At 37.6% G+C, this 19,098-nt stretch overlaps 1 protein-coding gene across 1 annotated transcript in view; it reads left to right on the plus strand.

Moving 5' to 3' along the window:
- Positions 1 to 10,916, plus strand: part of LOC118574603 (transmembrane 9 superfamily member 2-like) — a 61,187-nt gene extending 50,271 nt beyond the window's left edge. Inside the window, exons 15-17 of the mRNA XM_036175557.1 lie at positions 2,783 to 2,894; positions 5,107 to 5,278; positions 10,816 to 10,916. Of these exons, the coding sequence (XP_036031450.1) occupies positions 2,783 to 2,894; positions 5,107 to 5,278; positions 10,816 to 10,916 (385 nt within the window). The remainder of the gene's footprint in view (positions 1 to 2,782; positions 2,895 to 5,106; positions 5,279 to 10,815) is intronic.
- The last annotated feature ends 8,182 nt before the right edge of the window (positions 10,917 to 19,098 follow it).

Below are 19,098 nucleotides of genomic sequence, written 5' to 3' on the forward strand. Positions count from 1 at the left end.
GTCATGGGTCTGGAAACTCTAGGGTGGGAGGTCAGGGGTATGGAAACCCTAGGGTGGGAGGTCGGGGGTCTGGAAACCCTAGGGTAGGAGGTCAGGGGTATGGAAACCCTAGGGTGGGAAGTCAGGGGTCTGGAAACCCTAGGGTGTTGGAGGTCATGGGTCTGGATACTCTAGGGTATGGGAGGTCAGTGGTCTGGATGCCCTAAGGTGAGAATTCAGGGGTCAGGATACCCTAGGGTGTGAGGCACCTAAATATGGAAACCCTAGGGTGGGAGGTACCTAAATATGGAAAGGGGAGATATGATTTTTATGTTTTTATATTGGCCTTCCAAAGGAATATTTATGTAGAATTCCTCTGTTAAAATCAATGTGAAGATAATGTGGCTTAGGGATTTTCATGTGTGCTGAGCTATACATAGTCTTTTTCTGTTTTCCTCCTGTCAGCTCTTTGTTCTGGTGTCAGAATGCCTGTTCTTATACCATTTTATTTGCTACCTTTTAAAACATGTTTTGTTTTAAGAATTATAATAATATGATGGCTATATGTATTTGCAAAATAAATAGTTTGCTTTATGTTTAAAAGCATGATAGCTGGAACTGGGTTGTAGCTTAGTAGGAGAGTACTTGCTTAGGGTACACAAGAGCCTAGATTCTATCCCAAACATTGGAAAGAAGAAAAGCCAGCTCTATGTGATAGCAAATGCCCAGAACCCCTGACATTCCAGCAGTTTCTGACGCTGAAGGAGGAAGAGTTTGAGGACAAGTCTGGCCTGGGATACATATAGCAAGACCCTGCCTCCAAAGTTATGTGCAAGAGCTTTATTGCTTTAGCATTATGACAGCTCTTTCATTTGTTCCATCTCTCCCCTTTCTTTTTTGTTCAAGGTAGGGTTTCTTTGTGTAGTTTTAGCTGTCTTGGAATTAGCTCTGTAGGAACTCCCAGGTCCACCTGCCTCTGCCTCCTGAGTGCTGAGATTAAAGGCGTGTGCTGGCTTTACTCCTGGCTTACTTTCCAGTTCTTAACTGGATTTAGAAACTGGCCAGCCACCATATTTCTATGGAGAAGTTTGGAGATGGACAAAGGCAATAAGAAGTAAAAAGCCAGTGCTGGAGTAACAGTGCTTGAGAGTACTTACTGCTCTTCTACAAGTCCTGAACTGTGTTTCCAGCACCCACATTAGACAGCCCAGAGTTGCTTGTAAGTCCAGCTCCACTGGATCTAACTGCCTCTTTCAGTCTGTGCACACACATATGTGCACACACACACAAGAAATACCTTTTAAAAAAGAAGTAAAATGCAGTAACTGTGTTTTTTTATAGTACTTAAAAAAAAACAACAACATAATGGTCTTTCAAACAAACCTGTTCTGGAACTTGCTCTGTAGACCAGGCTGGCATTCAACTCAGAGATACTCCTGTCTCTGCCTCCCTAGAGCTTGGATTTAACAAATCTTTTAAGTCCTTGAAAATTAGATTTAGTCATGTCCAGTCTAAGGACTTGCTTTTGAAGTAGTATTGTGACAAACTGGTTTGAAAGGTAAGCAGTAGAATCTGAGACTGTCAGTTGATTATACAGCTCAGTGGAAGAGTGCTGAGGGCCTAGGTTCAACTTCAGAAGAAAATCTGTCTACAAAGGTGTCAAAATGAGAATCAGAATTTTCTACATTGAAAAGAGTGTGTCCAACTTGTACATGTTTATTAATTATAGAACAGTTCTCCCTAACCCTGTTCCTTATCCTCACACTGAAATATATATTTCATACTATACTTAAAATGAAGTATTTATTAATTTAATGGTTTTCTCAATATTCTCAGCTTTAAAAATTAATCATAGCTAATTAATTAATAATTGTACTAGAGACTGAAACTAAGGCTTTATGTGTTTAAAGCAGGTGCTCCATCACTGAGTTTTATCCACAGCCCTCCTTTTTACTTTTACTTTTGAGACAGCCTCACTAAATTATATAAACTGCTCTTGAATTTGCAATCCTCCTATCTCTGCTTCCTGAGTAACTGAGATTTTAGGCATATACCTGGATGCTTGGCTTCAGGATGCTTTTAAAAACGTAATCAGCTCAGCTTTATAATAATAAAGGTAGTCATTTATTTCTCTTGGTTTACCCTAAATACAACCAACATACATATTTTTTAAAGATGCATGCTTGAAAGATTAGTTAATAGAATTTTATTTGATATACTATGAACACATATTTGGAAAGGCATCTTTAGAGTTTCAAAGGCAAGGACATATTTGAGTCTGTCATTTTCTAGTATATAATGTATTTAGTGGCATTTATGGCATTTACAAATCTTTCATTTCTAAAATGACAATTTAAATGTATGTAGAGATATTGATGAGTCTCAAGTAAGAACTTAGTTATGTAAACAGATAAACATGGGTAAGTGGCTGTACTTGTATCTAGAGAAGATGGGGCTAAAATCTGAAACTATGTTAGTAAGAGATTGCTTTTAGTTCTATGAGGATGGATGGAGGCTTGGAATAAAGAGTTTAAAGGCTGGCCAGCCATGATGGTGCATGCCTTTAATCCCAGCACTTGGGAGGCAGAAGCAGGCAGATCTCTATGAGCCTGTTCCACATAGTGAGTTCCAGGACAGCCAGAGTTGTATAGAGAGACCCTATTTCAGAGAGGGAGAGGAGATGGGGAGGGGCAAGTGAGAGAGAGAAGAAAAAATCAAAGAATTGTGTGATAGTCTTTGTATAGATTTGGACTAATCTTTTTCTATGTAATATTAAAAATTTAAATCTTGTGCTTATTTTTAGGTCTCCTCATATGTACTACCTGTTTGCCTTCCTTTTCTTATCCTTTTTAATTATTCTGATTTCCTGTTCAGAAGTTACAGTTCTGCTATGCTATTTTCGGCTGTGTGCTGAGGTAAAGACACAGATATTAATGTTACTTAAGTGTTCTAAACTAACATTATTGGAAGTAGAGTGTATGCTCAGAAGGGTATTGAAATAAATATTAACTTCATGATTTTTACTTCTTGGAATGAGTTTTATATTATGCTTCCTAATGATATATTTTGATTTTGATGTAGCTACTGAGTGCTACTTTTGATGCAAGATTTAAAAAGAAACCAATTTCTCTTTGAGTGGTTTCTATAATTTCTACTTATTATTCAGTTAACATTGAAAAAATATGGCAGTTGGGGGCTGGTTTGAGTTTAAAAATATGGTGGTAGGTGACTAATTTTAGTTTAGACATGTAAAAGACCTAGTAAAATGATTAAAAAAATAATTAAAGGTTTCGTTGGAGCATCAGCCAGGATTGTATTTTGTGGGATTGAGGTTCCTGTTGCAGGTCCTTTTTGCTTCTTCTAACATATTACTGTAAATAGTTCTTTTTATTTCATCCTCACTTTTTCCTATTTGATAACACTTGAGTGACTGGCGGTGTAGTAAACTGCTGTTTTCTGTCTCTCTTTTTAAAATGACTTTCTTTCTTTCTTTCCCTTCCTTCCTTCCTTCCTTCCTCCCTCCCTCCCTCCCTCCCTCCTTCTTTCTCTCTTTCTCTCTTTCTCTCTTTCTCTCTCTCTTTCTTCCTTCCTTCCTTCCTTCCTTCCTTTCTTTCTTTCTTTCTTTCTTTCTTTCTTTCTTTCTTTCTTTCTTTCTTTCTTTCCATAAGGAGTTTCTTCAATGCTCATCACCTTCTCTGAAGTAGATTGGTGCTGCCAGGAGCAGACATGTCTCATAGTCATAAAAAAAAAGAAAAAAATTATGTTATTAAAACATCTTAAATGCCATATTCTGTAGATCTCTGAAGTGTTTGAAGATTACCTGTTTATATAAAATATATCTCTGTTTGACCTTGAAAATATACCTAATATGACTACACATATCTGGCGCTGATAATCACTGTTCTAAGAGTACAAGTGGCCATGTCATGGATAGTAGAAAGCACTCTACAATACTCTGCTCCTTCCTTTGACTGTTATTTTTTTTATGCTCCCTATTCCCATGTCACCTGAGACTCAGAGGTAAGCTTATATAGGTGTCACATTAGGGCTAAATAATATAATAATATAGATTCTTGCCACTACTATTGGTTGCTCACTAATATTAGTCATTTGGTCATAGGATATAGATAAATGGAGCTGAAACTGACCTGGAACCTCCCTTCCTGTTGTCTGGTTCTTATAGCAGTGAAAGAGGATAGAGAGACTGCTGAAGGAGGATTTTCATCAGTAGTCTTACTTAGCTATGGATCCTTCATGTCATAATACCAAATAGGCAGGAAGAACATATGCCCATTGGTGCAATAGTGGCAAGTAATGAATTAATTTTTTATTGGATGTGAGATATTCTCAACAGGAAGAAATTCATGCCTGGTATAATAAACTTAGTCAACATCCTATTTGGTCAGATCATTGACCTTAGTGGGGAAGTCATTGCTACTATTTTCCTTACTGGGAAAGATGTGCCTGACATATTTCCTCCTGAATATTTTTATTACCATTGATCAGTGCTGCTGTCAGCTTTGGTCAGAGAGACTTAGTTTTTGTAGTAGATGGTGGTTACAACAGAGACTCCAAACTGGGCACAGCATAACTCATGTCAGTAAAGGAAGCTGAGTTGAATGCCTTCCAAGGCTGAGGCAGTCTTAAAATAGCATTCTTGAATTGTAACTCCATGCTTAAGAGGACACATGTGATATCCCTGGAAGCAGAATTTACAGTAGCTAGAGCATCTCAAACATGAAAAAATTATGTGTTTTATTAAAGTGCTTATGAAACTTCAACTTTTATTTATAGTTTTAGAAATTTTTATTTTATTGTTTGTGTGTATGGGTGTTTTGCTTGCATGTATGCCTGTGCACCATGTGTGCAGTATCTGCAGAGGTGAGAAAAGGGCATCAGATTCGAGTTAGATGGAATGGTGAGCCACCATATGGGTGCTGGGAATCAAACCTGGGTCCTCTGCAAGTGCAGCCAGTGCTCTTTACTACTGAACCATCTCTCCAGCCACTACATTTTACTACTATTAATTTTAATTAATAATATTAGAGTCCATCTTGTGTTATAAAAATAATTGCTAGTCCATTTATAGCTAACGTTTCACCTAATTTTTTTTTTTTATTTTTATAGGATTGTGGTTGGTGGTGGAGAGCCTTTTTGACCAGCAGTTTTACATCTTTTTATATTTTTGTATATGCAATTCATTACTTCTTTAGCAAACTTCAAGTCACTGGCATTGGAAGTTCCTTCATGTACTTTGGGTACACATTGATCCTAGTGCTAGTTTTCTTCCTTTTCACAGGTAAGTGACAACAGAATTATGTAGTATATTTTAGATTCTCTAAAGAGTCTTAGAGACATTTGTAACCTAGTAAATGTCAATTAACCATTAGAGGAAGGAACATGGAACAAAGTCACCACATTCATTCACATGTTTTCAGCATCAAAGATTGTGAAGCCTGAGATGTACCTTACATATTTTGTTGTAAGATTTTTTTTCTTGTGCATAATTTTAATCAGCAGGGATGTGTTCTGAACCACAGAATGGGTTAAATGTAATCAAGTCTGAATAGACTCCAAGTACACAAATTAACAGATTTAAATTCCTTTTGAATTATTAAAATTAAATTAATTATTTGGTCATATAAGCAATTTAATGTCAAGGACAAGATGTATATACTTGTAAGGATTAATAAGTTGACAATTATTATTTTGGTTCAAATGTGGTGCAAATGTTTAGTGCTTGAATCAGGTGAAAAAATGAAATGTCTTATAAAATGGCCTAGTTGAAGATATAATGAAGTTGCAGAGGCATTAGACCTTCTCGACACAAAAGAATGTTTTAGCTTGCCTCATTAAATTTGAGTTTTAGTAGCTTAGATCATATCATTTATATAAGACAGATTGGAAAACTTAAGTATTCTCTCGGAGTTAGCATTCAGGTTCAGGAAATACATAAAATGAAAACTGGGAGCTGGGGAAGTGGGTCAGTGTCTAAAGCATAAAGACCTGAGTACAGATGTTAGTCCAGTATCATCATTGCAGGGAGCATGGTAGCATGTATGGTACAGGAAAGTAGCTAAGACCTTTACATTCTGATACAAGGCAACAGGCAGAGAGAGACAAACAGAGACACAGACAGAGAGACAGACAGAGACAGTCAGACAGACAGGCAGAAACAGACCGACAGTGGGCCTGGCTTGAGCTTTTGAAATCTCAAAGCCCATCCCCTGGTGACATACTTTATTTCAACAAGACCATACTTCCTCCAGCAAGGACACACCTCCTAATCCTTCTAGTCCTTTCAAAGAGTTTCACTTCCTGCTGACTAAGCATTCAAATATTGAGTCTGTAGGACCATTCTTATCCACTCTATTACAACACACATGGTTGTATATACTCCACATATAGGTGCACACACAAAAATATGAACAATCCTTCATAATAGGTAAACATTATTTGATAAATTAGGCAACTTTTAAAAGTATATCTTAAAACTTGGATTACTTTTGTTATACTGCTGGACTATGATGTCTCACTTTCTCCCTAAGCATCTTTTGTACTATACTCTTTCTTTTTGTGATGATGGGAGATGATACAGTGCCTACCTAATGAAGTAAATTGTGTAGACATTTTGATAAGACCTTATGGTCAAGTGTTACTTGAACACAAACACTGTGTTTTAATAGTTGTTTAGAAACTGAGACAGCTACTAAGTAGTTAATAAGGTACTGAGTATATACACTACAATAGTACAATAGACAAGGGGATAGATCAGCCTAGACAGAATTGAGAAAAAGATGTAAAATTTTGTCATGCTATTCAAAATGGCACACAATTTCTGATTTATGAATTGTTTTTGAAATTTTCTACTCAATATTTTTGGATCATTGTTGATTCATGCCTGTTTTTTTTGTGTGTGATGTGTGATGTGTGTGTGTGTGTGTGTGTGTGTGTGTGTGTGTGTGTGTGTTTTGTTTTTTTGTTTGTTTTTTGAGACAGGGTTTTTCTGTGTAACAGCTCTTGTTGTCCTGGAACTTGCTTTGTAGACTAAGCCTGCCTCTGCCTCCCAAGTGCTGGGATTAAAGGCATGTGCCACTACCACCCATCCAAGCCTGGCTTTTTATGTGGATGCTGGGGTCAAACTTAAATCCTCATGTTTAGGTAACTAAAAACAAAACAAACAAACAAACAAAGCCTAGCAAGACCACAGATAAGGGGTGTTTATCAGACAAAGCATAATCACTTCTGCCTTTTTTTTTCTTTCAGTAACAAGTACTTTAACTCACAGTGCCTTTTCCTGAGAACCATATTATAAGAGCTGTTTTTTTCCCTTCCAAAATAGATGTAGTCCTGTAATCTTCCTCCCCATTGGCGTCTCTACCAACTGCATTCTTGGCTCTCTGTTAATCATAGTATGCTGAACAGTGACTCTCAATGATAAACAATAAACTCTTTTTTTTAAAAGATTTTATTTATTTTATGTGTGCAGGTGTTTTGCCTGCGTGTATGTTTGAATACCACATGTGTGCAGTTCCCATGGAGGCTATAGATGGTGTCAGGTCCTCTGGAACTGGAGTTACAGATACACTGTTAGCAACTTTGTGGCTGCTGGAAGTTAAACCTGGGTTCTCTGAAAGAGCAACCAGTGTTATTATCACTAAGCCATCTCTCCAAATCTTGATATTGATCTCTTGACAAAGTAAATAGTTTCTCTAGTACATTCCTTGGCTTCACTAACATTACTCAAACTTATTCTGTGAAATTCAACATCTGCATTACTCCCTATGCCCTACTCTGTGCTTTCTGCTTGCCTTTCTTCTGTCATTTGACTCCAACTTTATTGCTATTTTAATCCTTTGGTCCTTTCTTTCTGTACTTTCACCTTTTAGAGCTCATTCATTCTCACCTCTCTCCTCACTGCTCACTGCCCTCCATTCTGTATCTTTATCACCAACTGTATTTTGAGCAATTGCATGTCCTACTGGTACTTCACATTCCACACGTCTCCCAACTTGTTAGTGCTCCCTTTCCTCCAAGCTATGCATCTTAATTTTTTTCTCTCTTTCACTGCTGAACCTTTGGCTCATTTGATCTCGTACAGATCTTGTGTATGTAATCAAAGCTATTATAAGTTCATGATTATGATGACCATGTCATATACAGACGATGCAATTTCACAGCATTCTTCCCTATCTCACGTGTTCCCTAAAGAACTGAAATCCCCTTGAGAACAGGACCTGTTATACCTGTTCAAGACTCTCATTCTTGAATCGCATAGAGCATGGAAGACAGGAGATACTATCATGTTACCATGTTTCTATATCCATTTTAATATTAAATCACAAGTGTGAGAACTGTCTTAAGTTAATTGTGGTTACCAATCAGATCATAGAAAAATTATTAGATCATAAAGTGTGATTTTTGCATCTCTTTTCCAAGACTGTTCTTTTTGGAGCTGTCTGCCAGCATTATTTTAAATGGCACACACACACACACACACACACACACACACATACACACACATATATATATATATATAGTGTGTGCATATGATATTCTTTTACTTCCTTCAATTTCTCAAAGATCCTTTCCCATCCCTAGCCACCCAATTTTATGTTCTTTTCTCTTTAAAAAAAATGAACCAAACCAAAACATACACACAACAAAAAAACCTGGAGTCCAGTTTCTGTTGGCCTATTACTTCCTTATCATGTTGCCTGCCCTGGAGTGTGGTTGATATACCCAGTGTCTCTCCATTGAAGAAAACTGATTTTCCCTCTCCCAGCAACTATAAAGTGAAAATAGGTTATTGGTTAGGGGTAGGACCTTGTGTTCATTTCCCATTCTTCATGTCAGGATTTTGTCTAGCTTAAACTTGTACAGTTCTTGGATATGCTTTTTCAGTTTCTGTGAGTTCATCTGTGCATCAACACTGTTGTTTCTTGAAAATTCTGTTTCCTTAGAGTCATTCACTACCCCTGGCTTTTATAGTCTTTCTGCCTCCTCTTCTGCATAGATCCATGAGTCTTGAGAGGAGGGGTGTAATAAAGACATCCTATTTAAGGAAGAGTAATATAAAGTCTCTCACTCTCTGTATATTGTCCAGTTCAGGGCCTCTGTCATAATTGTCATCGACTGCAAGATGAAATTTCTCTGATGAAGACTGAGTGATGCACTGATCTGTGGGTATAGACATATGCCATTAGGAATTGTTTTATTGCCATTTTCATTTAGCAGAATAATAGGATTTTTCCTAGGGCCTATGACCTCTCTAGTCTCAGGTTCTTGGCCTTATTAGTGCTGGGTATTAAGTAGTTATCTTTCATGGAACATGCCTCCGTAAAAAGGGGGATTGGTTAATCCCATAACATTTATGCTACTATTGCACCAGTGGGTATACCATGTAGTCAGGTCACTTTTGTAGTTCTTAGGGTTCATATCTAGGTGAGATTAATGATTACATTTCTACTATAGTACATAGTATCTTCCAGCACTATCTATGAATGGTTGTCAGTAGAGGTGAAGTTTCTTTGGTGCTTGAATTCATTCATGGCATAACAGGATATATAGGACTTCATCTTTTAATATTAAGCATTGCAGCTATAAGAAGATACTTTATATACTAAGAATTTCACACTCACAGGAAGAGAGAGGAACAGAGACAGAGATTGGGATGGGCAGACAGGCAGATACTAACTTAATCCAATGAGGTTTCTTCTTTGTGCAACTTATTTTTTCCTTCTTTTGGATTATTTCCTTAAGATAGTCTTTGAAATGGAATGACAGAGTCAAACACTTTTATGCTTCCCTATGCTTTCTGCAATCAGCAAAACACTGATTTCAGTCTTGCTGATGTTGAGTATTACTGGTAAAAACAAAGCAGTTTCCTAGTTTTTTTCATTAACTATTTCATGCATATTATCATAGAATGGTATTCCATTGTTTTCTATTGTTTTTGAAACCAGGGGAAGTGATGTGCTCTGTGGCTTGTGTTCTTTTATCCATTTTTCATTTGTTGGTAGGCCTAAGATATATAATAATAATTCAAAAGACTCAAGAAACTGAGAGAAGGAGGATAAAACTATTCTAAGAAATGGTAGTAGGAAAGAAATTGTATTTTACAAAGGCAAATGAATATCAGTCAAGGTTGAAGGCCTTATCCAAAATCTTAAGTATTCTTTGTCTTAAACATGTGTATTAAATATTTCATTTTGAGTTCCTTAGAATATTAGTGACAAGAATGTGGAAAATACAATTTTCTTTACATAATGCAGCTACAAGTATTGATTAGGTCTTCTGAAATTTTGTTTTCAACGAAATAATATAGGACTTGAGACTCTTCATGTATATTTGGTGTGACATAGTGTGCAAAATCCTAACTATTCTTAACTGAACAATCTTAATGGCTGATATTATTTGTATCACATTTTGTTTGGATGAATTTAAGTCTTAGAAAATTAATGGAAATGATATATTCCTATTTTGATATAATAGATGTAAGGTAAAAATAGCTAAGAACCAATATTTGAGTTTCCTTGCCTTACAGCCTAAGTTGTAATGTATAGGTCACATTAGTATCACTGCATATGCAAGGAAACTGAGGCCCAGTTAGTGTGATAAACACTAGAGAAGCCCTTATAAGGAACACTCAGTTGGTGGCTGTGCTTCATAACACTTTATATAGAGGTCATAGTCAGAGACACAGAAGTCAGGACTCTCTAACTGGGAGTGATGTGTTTAAGGCCATTCATTAGTACATGATGGTATTACAGTTCATTCAAACTTTGATTCCACAGTTTATTCTCTCATATTACAACTCTCTATGTCTTCTTCAAGAAAGAGACATGCTCTTTAATGTGGTGGTCAAATCAACAATCAAAGAATTCTTATGTAATTTACTTCATGGTCTTCCATTTGACCATGTGGCCTGCTTTTGACTGCAAGAACTAAGACCTGGTACATATAAAAAGCAATATGGATATTACCCAAAAGGATATATGATAACAATGGAATATCTCAAGTTTTCCCCATGCTATTCAACTCAATACATCATATAAAAATGGAGGTTGGAGATATGGTTCCATGGGTAAGAGTATTGACTATTCTTTCAGAGGACCGGACTTGGTTCCCAGTACCCACATAATGAGTTACAACTGTGTCAAACTCCAGTTTCAAGGGATCTGATGCCCTCTTCTTGCCTCTATAGGTACTGCATACATATAATATACAAGCATACACGCAGGCAAAACACCCATACACATAAAATTAAAAATGCAAGTACATTATTTCCATTTCCTACAGTATCCATTGTTCTAAGATAGGGGCAATCAAGACTAGGATAAACCTTGAATAATTGCATAAAGTCTTCAGTTCCAGACTAGTTTGATTTCCACTTATATTTATGAACCAAAGAAAGTGTTAGGTTTTATAGGTCAAGGCACAGATGTCTGTGTTGTCATGAGTATGGAAAATATTTAGATCATGTTATTTCTATCAATATAAATAGTTACATCCCTACTCCAATTCTGAAACTTGTGCTGGCCAGTATTCTGGTTTTGAATATGATACTGAAAAGACTGAATGTAAGGACACATTCTGTTTTTCCCAAAGTGAGTATATATAGTGGCATTCTTAGACTGTTATGTATTTCACACTCCATGAAACTCACATCAATGATGGTTTCTGCCCACTATCACCTATAGTTTTTTCCTGTCTCACTGCTGTTAGTTCTTTGCTATCTTTCTGTATAAAGTGGTTTCTGGTCATTTTAGCCCATTTTGATACCTCCATCTCAGAGCAGTCAAGGAAAGAACTAATCTTTTTAAAAAATATTTTTATTTTGTATTTAACTTAATTTCACATATCAGTCACAGATTCCCCTGTCCTCCCTCTTACCACCACCCCCCATTCCCATCTCCTCCAAGGAAGGTCTCCCCTGGGGAGTCAGCCCAGCCTGGTAGACTTGGCCAAGGCAGGTCCTGTCCCCTCCTCTCTGCACCAAGACTGATCAAAGTGTCTCAGCATAGGACCCAGGCTCCAAAAAGCCAGCCCATGCACCAAGGACAGGTACCGGCTCTACTGCCTGGGGCCTCCCAAACAGTTCAAGCTAATCAACTGTCTCTCTTATCTAGAGGGCCTGGTCCAGTTCCATGGGGGCTCCTCAGCTATTGGTTCACAGTCCATGTGTTTCCACTAGTTTGGCTATTTGTCTCTGTGCTTTTTCCAATCATGGTCTCAACATCTCTCACTCTACAATCCCTCCTCTCTCTCGCCAATTGGACTCCTGGAGCTCCACCTGGGGCTTGACTGGATCTCTGCATCTGCTTCCATCAGATACTGGATGAGAGTTCTATCATGACAGCCAGGGTGTTTGGCCATCTGATCACCAGAGCAGGTCAGCTCAGGGACTCTTTCGACCATTGTCAGTAGTCTACAGTGGAGGTATCTTTGTGGATTTCTGGGAACCTCTTTAGCACTCTGCTTCTTTCTATTCCTCTGGGGTCGTCATTCATCATGGTATCTCCCTCTCCATTCTCCCACTCTGTTCCTGATACAGCTGGGACTTCCCTCTCCCCTAAGTTCTCTTTCCCCTGACCCTTGCCCTCCATTACCCCCACCCTCACCCCCAGTTTGCTCATGTAGATATCATCCATTTCTCTGTCATTAAGCCATCCCCGTGTCTTTCCTAAGGTCCTGTTTTCTAGGTAGCCTCCCTGGAGTTGTGTAGCAGTCTAGTCATCTTTGTTTCACATCTAGTATCCTATGAGTGAGTACATACCATTTTGTCTTTCTGAGTCTGGGTTATCTCACTCAGGATGATTTTTTTCTAGTTTCATCCATTTGCCTGCAAACCTCATGATGTCATTGTTTTTCTCTGCTGAGTAGTACTCCACTGTGTATATGTACCACATTTTATTTATCCATTCTTCAGTTGAAGGGCATAGCCAGAACCTGGAAAGAACTAATCTTGCATTCCATCTCTGCTGTGTATTCTAAGCCAAGTTGTTTTATGTATCTGTGCATTTCTGGGTCTAGAAAAGGTGCTTTATAAGCACCGAATCAAATGTGGTAGTAGGAAATGAGGGCTCCCAAAATCCTCTTCTCTAAACAGGTTTTTTCCTTTACCTCATTGTGAAATAGCTACAGTTTCTATTTTCCTCCTCATGTCTTAATTCCATGTCTCAAGATCTGTAATTAGTAGGTCTTGGATATTAATTTCCTCAGTGACTGCAGAAAGACTCCTTGAAGTTTTGTTTGTATTGAATTTTGAATGAGAGACTTTCCAGCTGTGTTAGTTAGCTAGTTTCTCAGTACTCCTTTGTAAAATATACATTTGTGACAACACCAGGAAATTTCTTTTTTTCTTTTTTGGGGAAATTTTTTATCATTACTTATGTTTGAGCTTTGTTTTCAGAGACAGGGTCTCACTATGTATCCAGCTTGGCATAGAACTTGCTATTTAGCCTAAGGTGACCTTGAATTATCAGTTCTCCTCTCTCTGCCTTGATAGAGCTAATATTATATGTATGTGCCACCAAATCTACCTCTTACCTACATTTGTTTGCAAAGAAGGAAAGAAAAGGAATTGAGACAGGAAAGAAAGAAAGGATAAACAGAAAAGACAGGCTGGTTGAGAGATTTGGAATCCTGGATTCATATATTAGAATCACCTGAGGAACCTTTTAAAATATTTTAAAAAATTTTATTTATTGTATGTGTGTAAATGTATTTATCTGCATCATATGTGTATATAAATCTAAAGAACTCAGAAGAGGTCATTACATCCCCTGGACCCAGAGTTATAGGCAGTTATGAACCACCATGTTGGTGCTGAGAACCAAACCTAGGTCCTCTGCAGGAGCAGCAAGGACTCTTAATTTCTGAGCCATCTCCCAAGCCCCTCAAAATCTTGATATTCAGACTGTGTGTACTATGTCAAAGAAGTCATAATTTCTAGGCTTGAAACACACAGGTTACATTTCACCAGGCATTTTTCCAACATGAAATCAGTGTTGAGGACTACTATATTTAGACAAATCCCATGTAATAATATATTTCAAGCCCCAAGTCAGAACATTTGCAATTTTTTAAAATAACATTTGCTGGGCATTGGTGGTGCACGCCTTTAATCCCACCACTTGGGAGGCAGAGGCAGGTGGATCTCTGTGAGTCTGAGGTCAGCCTCGTCTACAAAGCGAGTTCCATGAAAGGTGCAAAGCTACACAGAGAAACCCTGTATCGAAAAACCAAAAATAAATAAATAAACAACAAAGAAATAAATAACATTTTCAAGTTCTTATAATATGAAATTATATATGAAAGGAAAATGTGCTTACTACTTTATCATCCTGAAGTATATAAAGATATCTATTATTGTCCATGTCCTACTTTATCTAATCCAGTTTATACTAATATTGGTATGATTCTTTGGAGTTAAAGTCTAAATTTCTTTCTACCTAATACCATTTATAAAGATTGTAGCCAGTCTTGGTGGAACATGTCTGTAATCTCAACACTTGAAACACTGAGGCAGGAGGATCACCTCAAGTTCAAAGCTAGTAATTTCAAGGCCTTTTTTGAACTTGTTTCAGAACAAACACATTAAAAGTCACTAACAGCTGGGTGATGGTGGTGCATACCTTAAATCCCAGCACTTGGGAGGCAGAGGCAGGCGGATCTTTGTGAGTTCAAGGTCAGCCTGGGCTACCAAGTGAGTTCCAGGAAAGCCGCAAAGCTACACAGAGAAACCCTGTCTCGAAAAACAAAACAAACAAACAAACAAACAAACAAAAAATCACTAACCAAAGATTTCTTCATACTGTTGTCTTTATTTTTTGGTGACTGCATTATTTCATTGTTTACTTAGGTCACAGTAGAACTAATAACGTCTTTGAGGAGGATTTAGTTTGTTTGTATTAATCCAGTGTTTTAAGCCATAGCATTAAGATTAACTTTTTGTTGGTAAATGTTTTTCTTCTATAAAATTGTGGTTTTTTTTCATATAAATCCTCAGAAATAGGATATTGTTCATGTTTATAATAAGACAATTTGATTTTAAAGCTGATAGGTACTCTGTATTTATATTCTATTTCTATTATAATAATGATAATGCTATTTTATATGTTTCTCTCTGAGTGTATTCTATATGTGTGATTATGTGTATGTGTATGTGTGTGTAGGCTACAGGTTCATGTTGGGTATCTTCAGTTACTCTTCATAGTATTTTCTGAAACAATTATTGAACCTGGAGCTAACCAATTGGCCATTCCAGTTGGCTGATGAACTTCCAGGGCCCACATATTTCTGCCTCTCAGCAGTAGGCATACCATAGCACCCAGAATTTATGGGGATGTTGGGGATCTGAACTCAGTTCCTCATTTTTGTGTGGCATACATTTTACTGACTGAGCTGTCTTCACAGCCTAGTTACTTACATTTTCTAAAACCTGAAGCAAATTACGAGAAGTTTTTTTTTTTTTAATCAGAAAGTAGTCTTGAGCCTCTTGAAAATGGAGACTGTAAGCTCATTTTTTTTTGTTTGTTTTATTTTTGACTCTGGTTAGAGACTTACAGAATTCAATGTGAAGTATTCTCTCACTTACTTCTGGCCTTGCTGCTCACCCTGGTTGCTTAGCAAGAAAGCCTGGTGATTTATCTTGTTGTTTTGGTACAGGGTCTCACTATGTAGTCTCTGATGGCCTTGAATTAGTTTGATTTTCCTGCTTCAGTATCCCAGATGCTGGAATACTGGTGGGTGCCACTATGACAGCTGAACCTAATGGCTTTTATTTGACTAAGTATAAATCTTGAGATTTAAAGATTCAGTAGCCTCCCTTGAAGCAGCCGTATTTGTGTTTTCAAGCAATCTCCTTTGATTTACTATGATACCTGGCTAACAAAGATCCTTTGCATTTTGTTTCAGGGACAGTTGGATTTTTTTCTTGCTTCTGCTTTATTACATCAATCTACGGAGTGATGAAAGTGGATTAATGAATTTTCCCAGACGTCTCAAAGCACATAATCCTTGCTTTCAAACACCTCTGTATCTATGTAAATATCTTTTGAGATACATATATATATATATATATATATATATGTGTGCTCTAAGTTACATTCAATTAAAGTGTTCATAAATGCAAAATCTCACTGTCTAGCCTCAGTTTCTTTGACACAAAATAATGATTAGTGAAAGAAAATAGATTGGTAAAAAGATTCTTAGTCATAGTTTCTTGAAAAGATAAAAAGATTTCATTTAAAACAATCAACCAAGGAGACACATTTTAAAAAATTAATATATACATCATTTTGTTTTTTTGCATGAAGTTTGCTTTTTTTCCAATTCTGCTTCCTGATGTTTAGTGTGCCTAGTTTCTCTGTCAGAACAATTGTTTCATTGGCACTATCTAACAACTTTTAGGTAAAGTGGTTTTGTAACCGAAGTTGATGATACAAGATATATTATACTTTTATATCTACATGCTTGTTTAAAAAATATATGAATCTTAGTTTGGGTTACTATTGAATTTAAAATGGGTTACTACTGCTATGATGAACACCATAACCAAAAGCAAGTTGGGGAGGAAAGGGTTTATTCAGCTTCTGCTTCTGCATCACAGTTCCTTATCAAAAGAAGACAGGAACCTGGAGGCAGGAGCTGATGCAGAAGCCATGGAGGGATGCTGCTTACTGGCTTGCTCTTCATGCCTTGCTCAGCCTGCTTTCTTATAGAACCCAGGAACACAAGACCAGGGATGGAACCACACACAATGGGCTGGGCTCTCCCCCATCAATCAATTAAGAAAATGTCCTACAGGCTTTCCTATAGCCCAATCTTACAGAGGCATTTTCTCGTTTGAGGCTCCCTCCTCTCTGATGACTCTAGCTTGTATGAAGTTGACATAAAACTAGCCAGTACAGTAGTTAGTTTAAATTACAGAATTTACAAAAAATATTAGATATTGCTGTCTTATTGCTCAGTCAATCCTACACATTTCCTGTAGATATTTTTGTTAAATAAGAAACACAGAGCCAATTACAGAGTTAAAAGCCCAAGAGGTCAGAGCAATAGCTAAGAGTTGAAAACCTTACCTTCATTGCTGCTCTGCCTTTCCTCTCTGCAAGAGAGCTACTTCCTGTGTCCTATCTTTTATATAGACTTTCTGTAGTTAGAGATTTCCTGCCTGGCCCACAGTCAGGACAAATCTCTCTCACCTGCCAGGCCCATAGACGCTCAGACCCAGCCAAGTAAACACACAGAAACATATTGCTTACAAACTGTACGACCATGGCAGGCTTCTTGTTATCTACTTCTTCTATCTTAAATTAATCCATTTCTATTAATCTATAAATTGCCACGTGGCTTGTGGCTTACCGGTGCCTTACATCTTCCTTGTCATGGCGGCTGGCGGCTGGCAGCTTCTCTACCCCAGCCTTTACTTCCCAGAATTCTCTTCTCTCTTGTCCAGCCTATACTTCCTGCCTGGCCACTGGCCAAACGGCATTTTATTTATATAGAGCGATATCCACAGCAACTTTCTGTTCTGCCTTCTCATTGGTTGTAAACCCAGCCACATGACCTCCTCATCACTGCCTGTCTGTACAGACCTCCAGGTCTTCTATGGTTGGTATTGAGGTTAAAGGCTGGCTATATCATTGAACACACAGAGATCCTGCCTAGCTCTGCTTCCCAAGTGCCAGGATGCACCAACACTGCCCAGCTTTTGCTATGGCTTGCTCTGACCCCAAGGCAACTTTATTAATATACAAATAAAATCACATTTCAGTGCAAATAAAATATCACCACAATTTCCAGTTATTTGTAGTCTATCTCCTTTAACTTAAAAACATATATTTTGTTTTTCTATTTCTGTAATGTCCTTTGGATGCCAGGAATGTTCAATTTTGACTTAGTTTTATGTAGATAACAAATCTTGGGAGTCCAGGGAGTCCAGGTTTTTAAAATCACCTATATTTATAAATTTCTGTGCATGTGGGAGATGGGTGTATGGGTGTCATGGAGCATGTGTGGAGGTCAGAGGACAACTGAAGGAGTCAGTGATCTTCTTCTACCATGTGGGTTCCAGGGACTGAACTGAGGTGATAAGGGTTTTTGTCAAGTGCTCTTATCCACTAAGACATTTCATCAGCCTCTGTTGTCCAGCTTTATTATTATTATTATTAATACTAATATTATTATATCTTATTTATTTTTTGTACATGTGTTTGTGTGTGTATGTGTGTGTGTGTGTGTGTGTGTGTGTGTGTGTGTGTGTGTAGAGGTATGTGCGTGACATGGCACACAAGTGGAAAATAGAGAACAACTTATGGAAACAGCCAAGAACATCTTGGTTCTCCTTCCACCATGTAGGTTCTAGGGATCAAATCCAGGTCATTAGGGTTAGTGGCAAGGCCTTTATTCACTGAGCCACCTTGATGGTCCTCAGGTATTGATTGGTTTTGACTAAACAACAGGTTATTAACTCTGGATATTGGACATTTGTATTACAAATATTCCTCAATCTTGTTTGTAGTTTTGGGGGAGCAGTCATGAAAATCATATATTTCATGTGGTAAATGTTATTGATAAATGTCTCAATTAGGAAAATATTTGAGAAATATTCACACATACCCTTCAATTTATGAACATTCCCAAGCTACCCTAAAGCTGAGGAGTTGTTCTTGTGTGCCTGGTTCAAGGGCTCAAAGAGGTCATATTACCTTCCAAGGGAAGGGAGGCTAGACTGGATCAGGAAGGAAGACATGGGAGAGTTTCATTCTGAGAGAATTAGAGGGCAATTAGAAGTTGATTGGTTGACCTTTGGAAGAAAATAAGTCACTAGTTGGGTAACATAACCCACCTTTAAATTATAAGGGTCTGTATTGTGGCTGATGGCAAATGAGCCTGGGTCTATTGCAGAATTGTTGGAGGAGTGGACCCAGAAGGCCACAGAAAGGTCTCCCGACAGATAGGAGTTTTCAGATGCCTCTTAATCTAGGGCTAGGCCCTTAGGCCTGCCTAAGAAGAACTGTTGTGTTTTGTTTTGTTTTGTTTTAAGATCATTAGAACTTACTCCATTCTCCAAGTATTCTAAACTAAATGGTGCTATTGAGCTGTAGGGAG

Source organism: Onychomys torridus, chromosome X (genome assembly GCF_903995425.1).
Source record: "Onychomys torridus chromosome X, mOncTor1.1, whole genome shotgun sequence".
NCBI classification, from domain to species: Eukaryota; Metazoa; Chordata; class Mammalia; order Rodentia; family Cricetidae; genus Onychomys; species Onychomys torridus.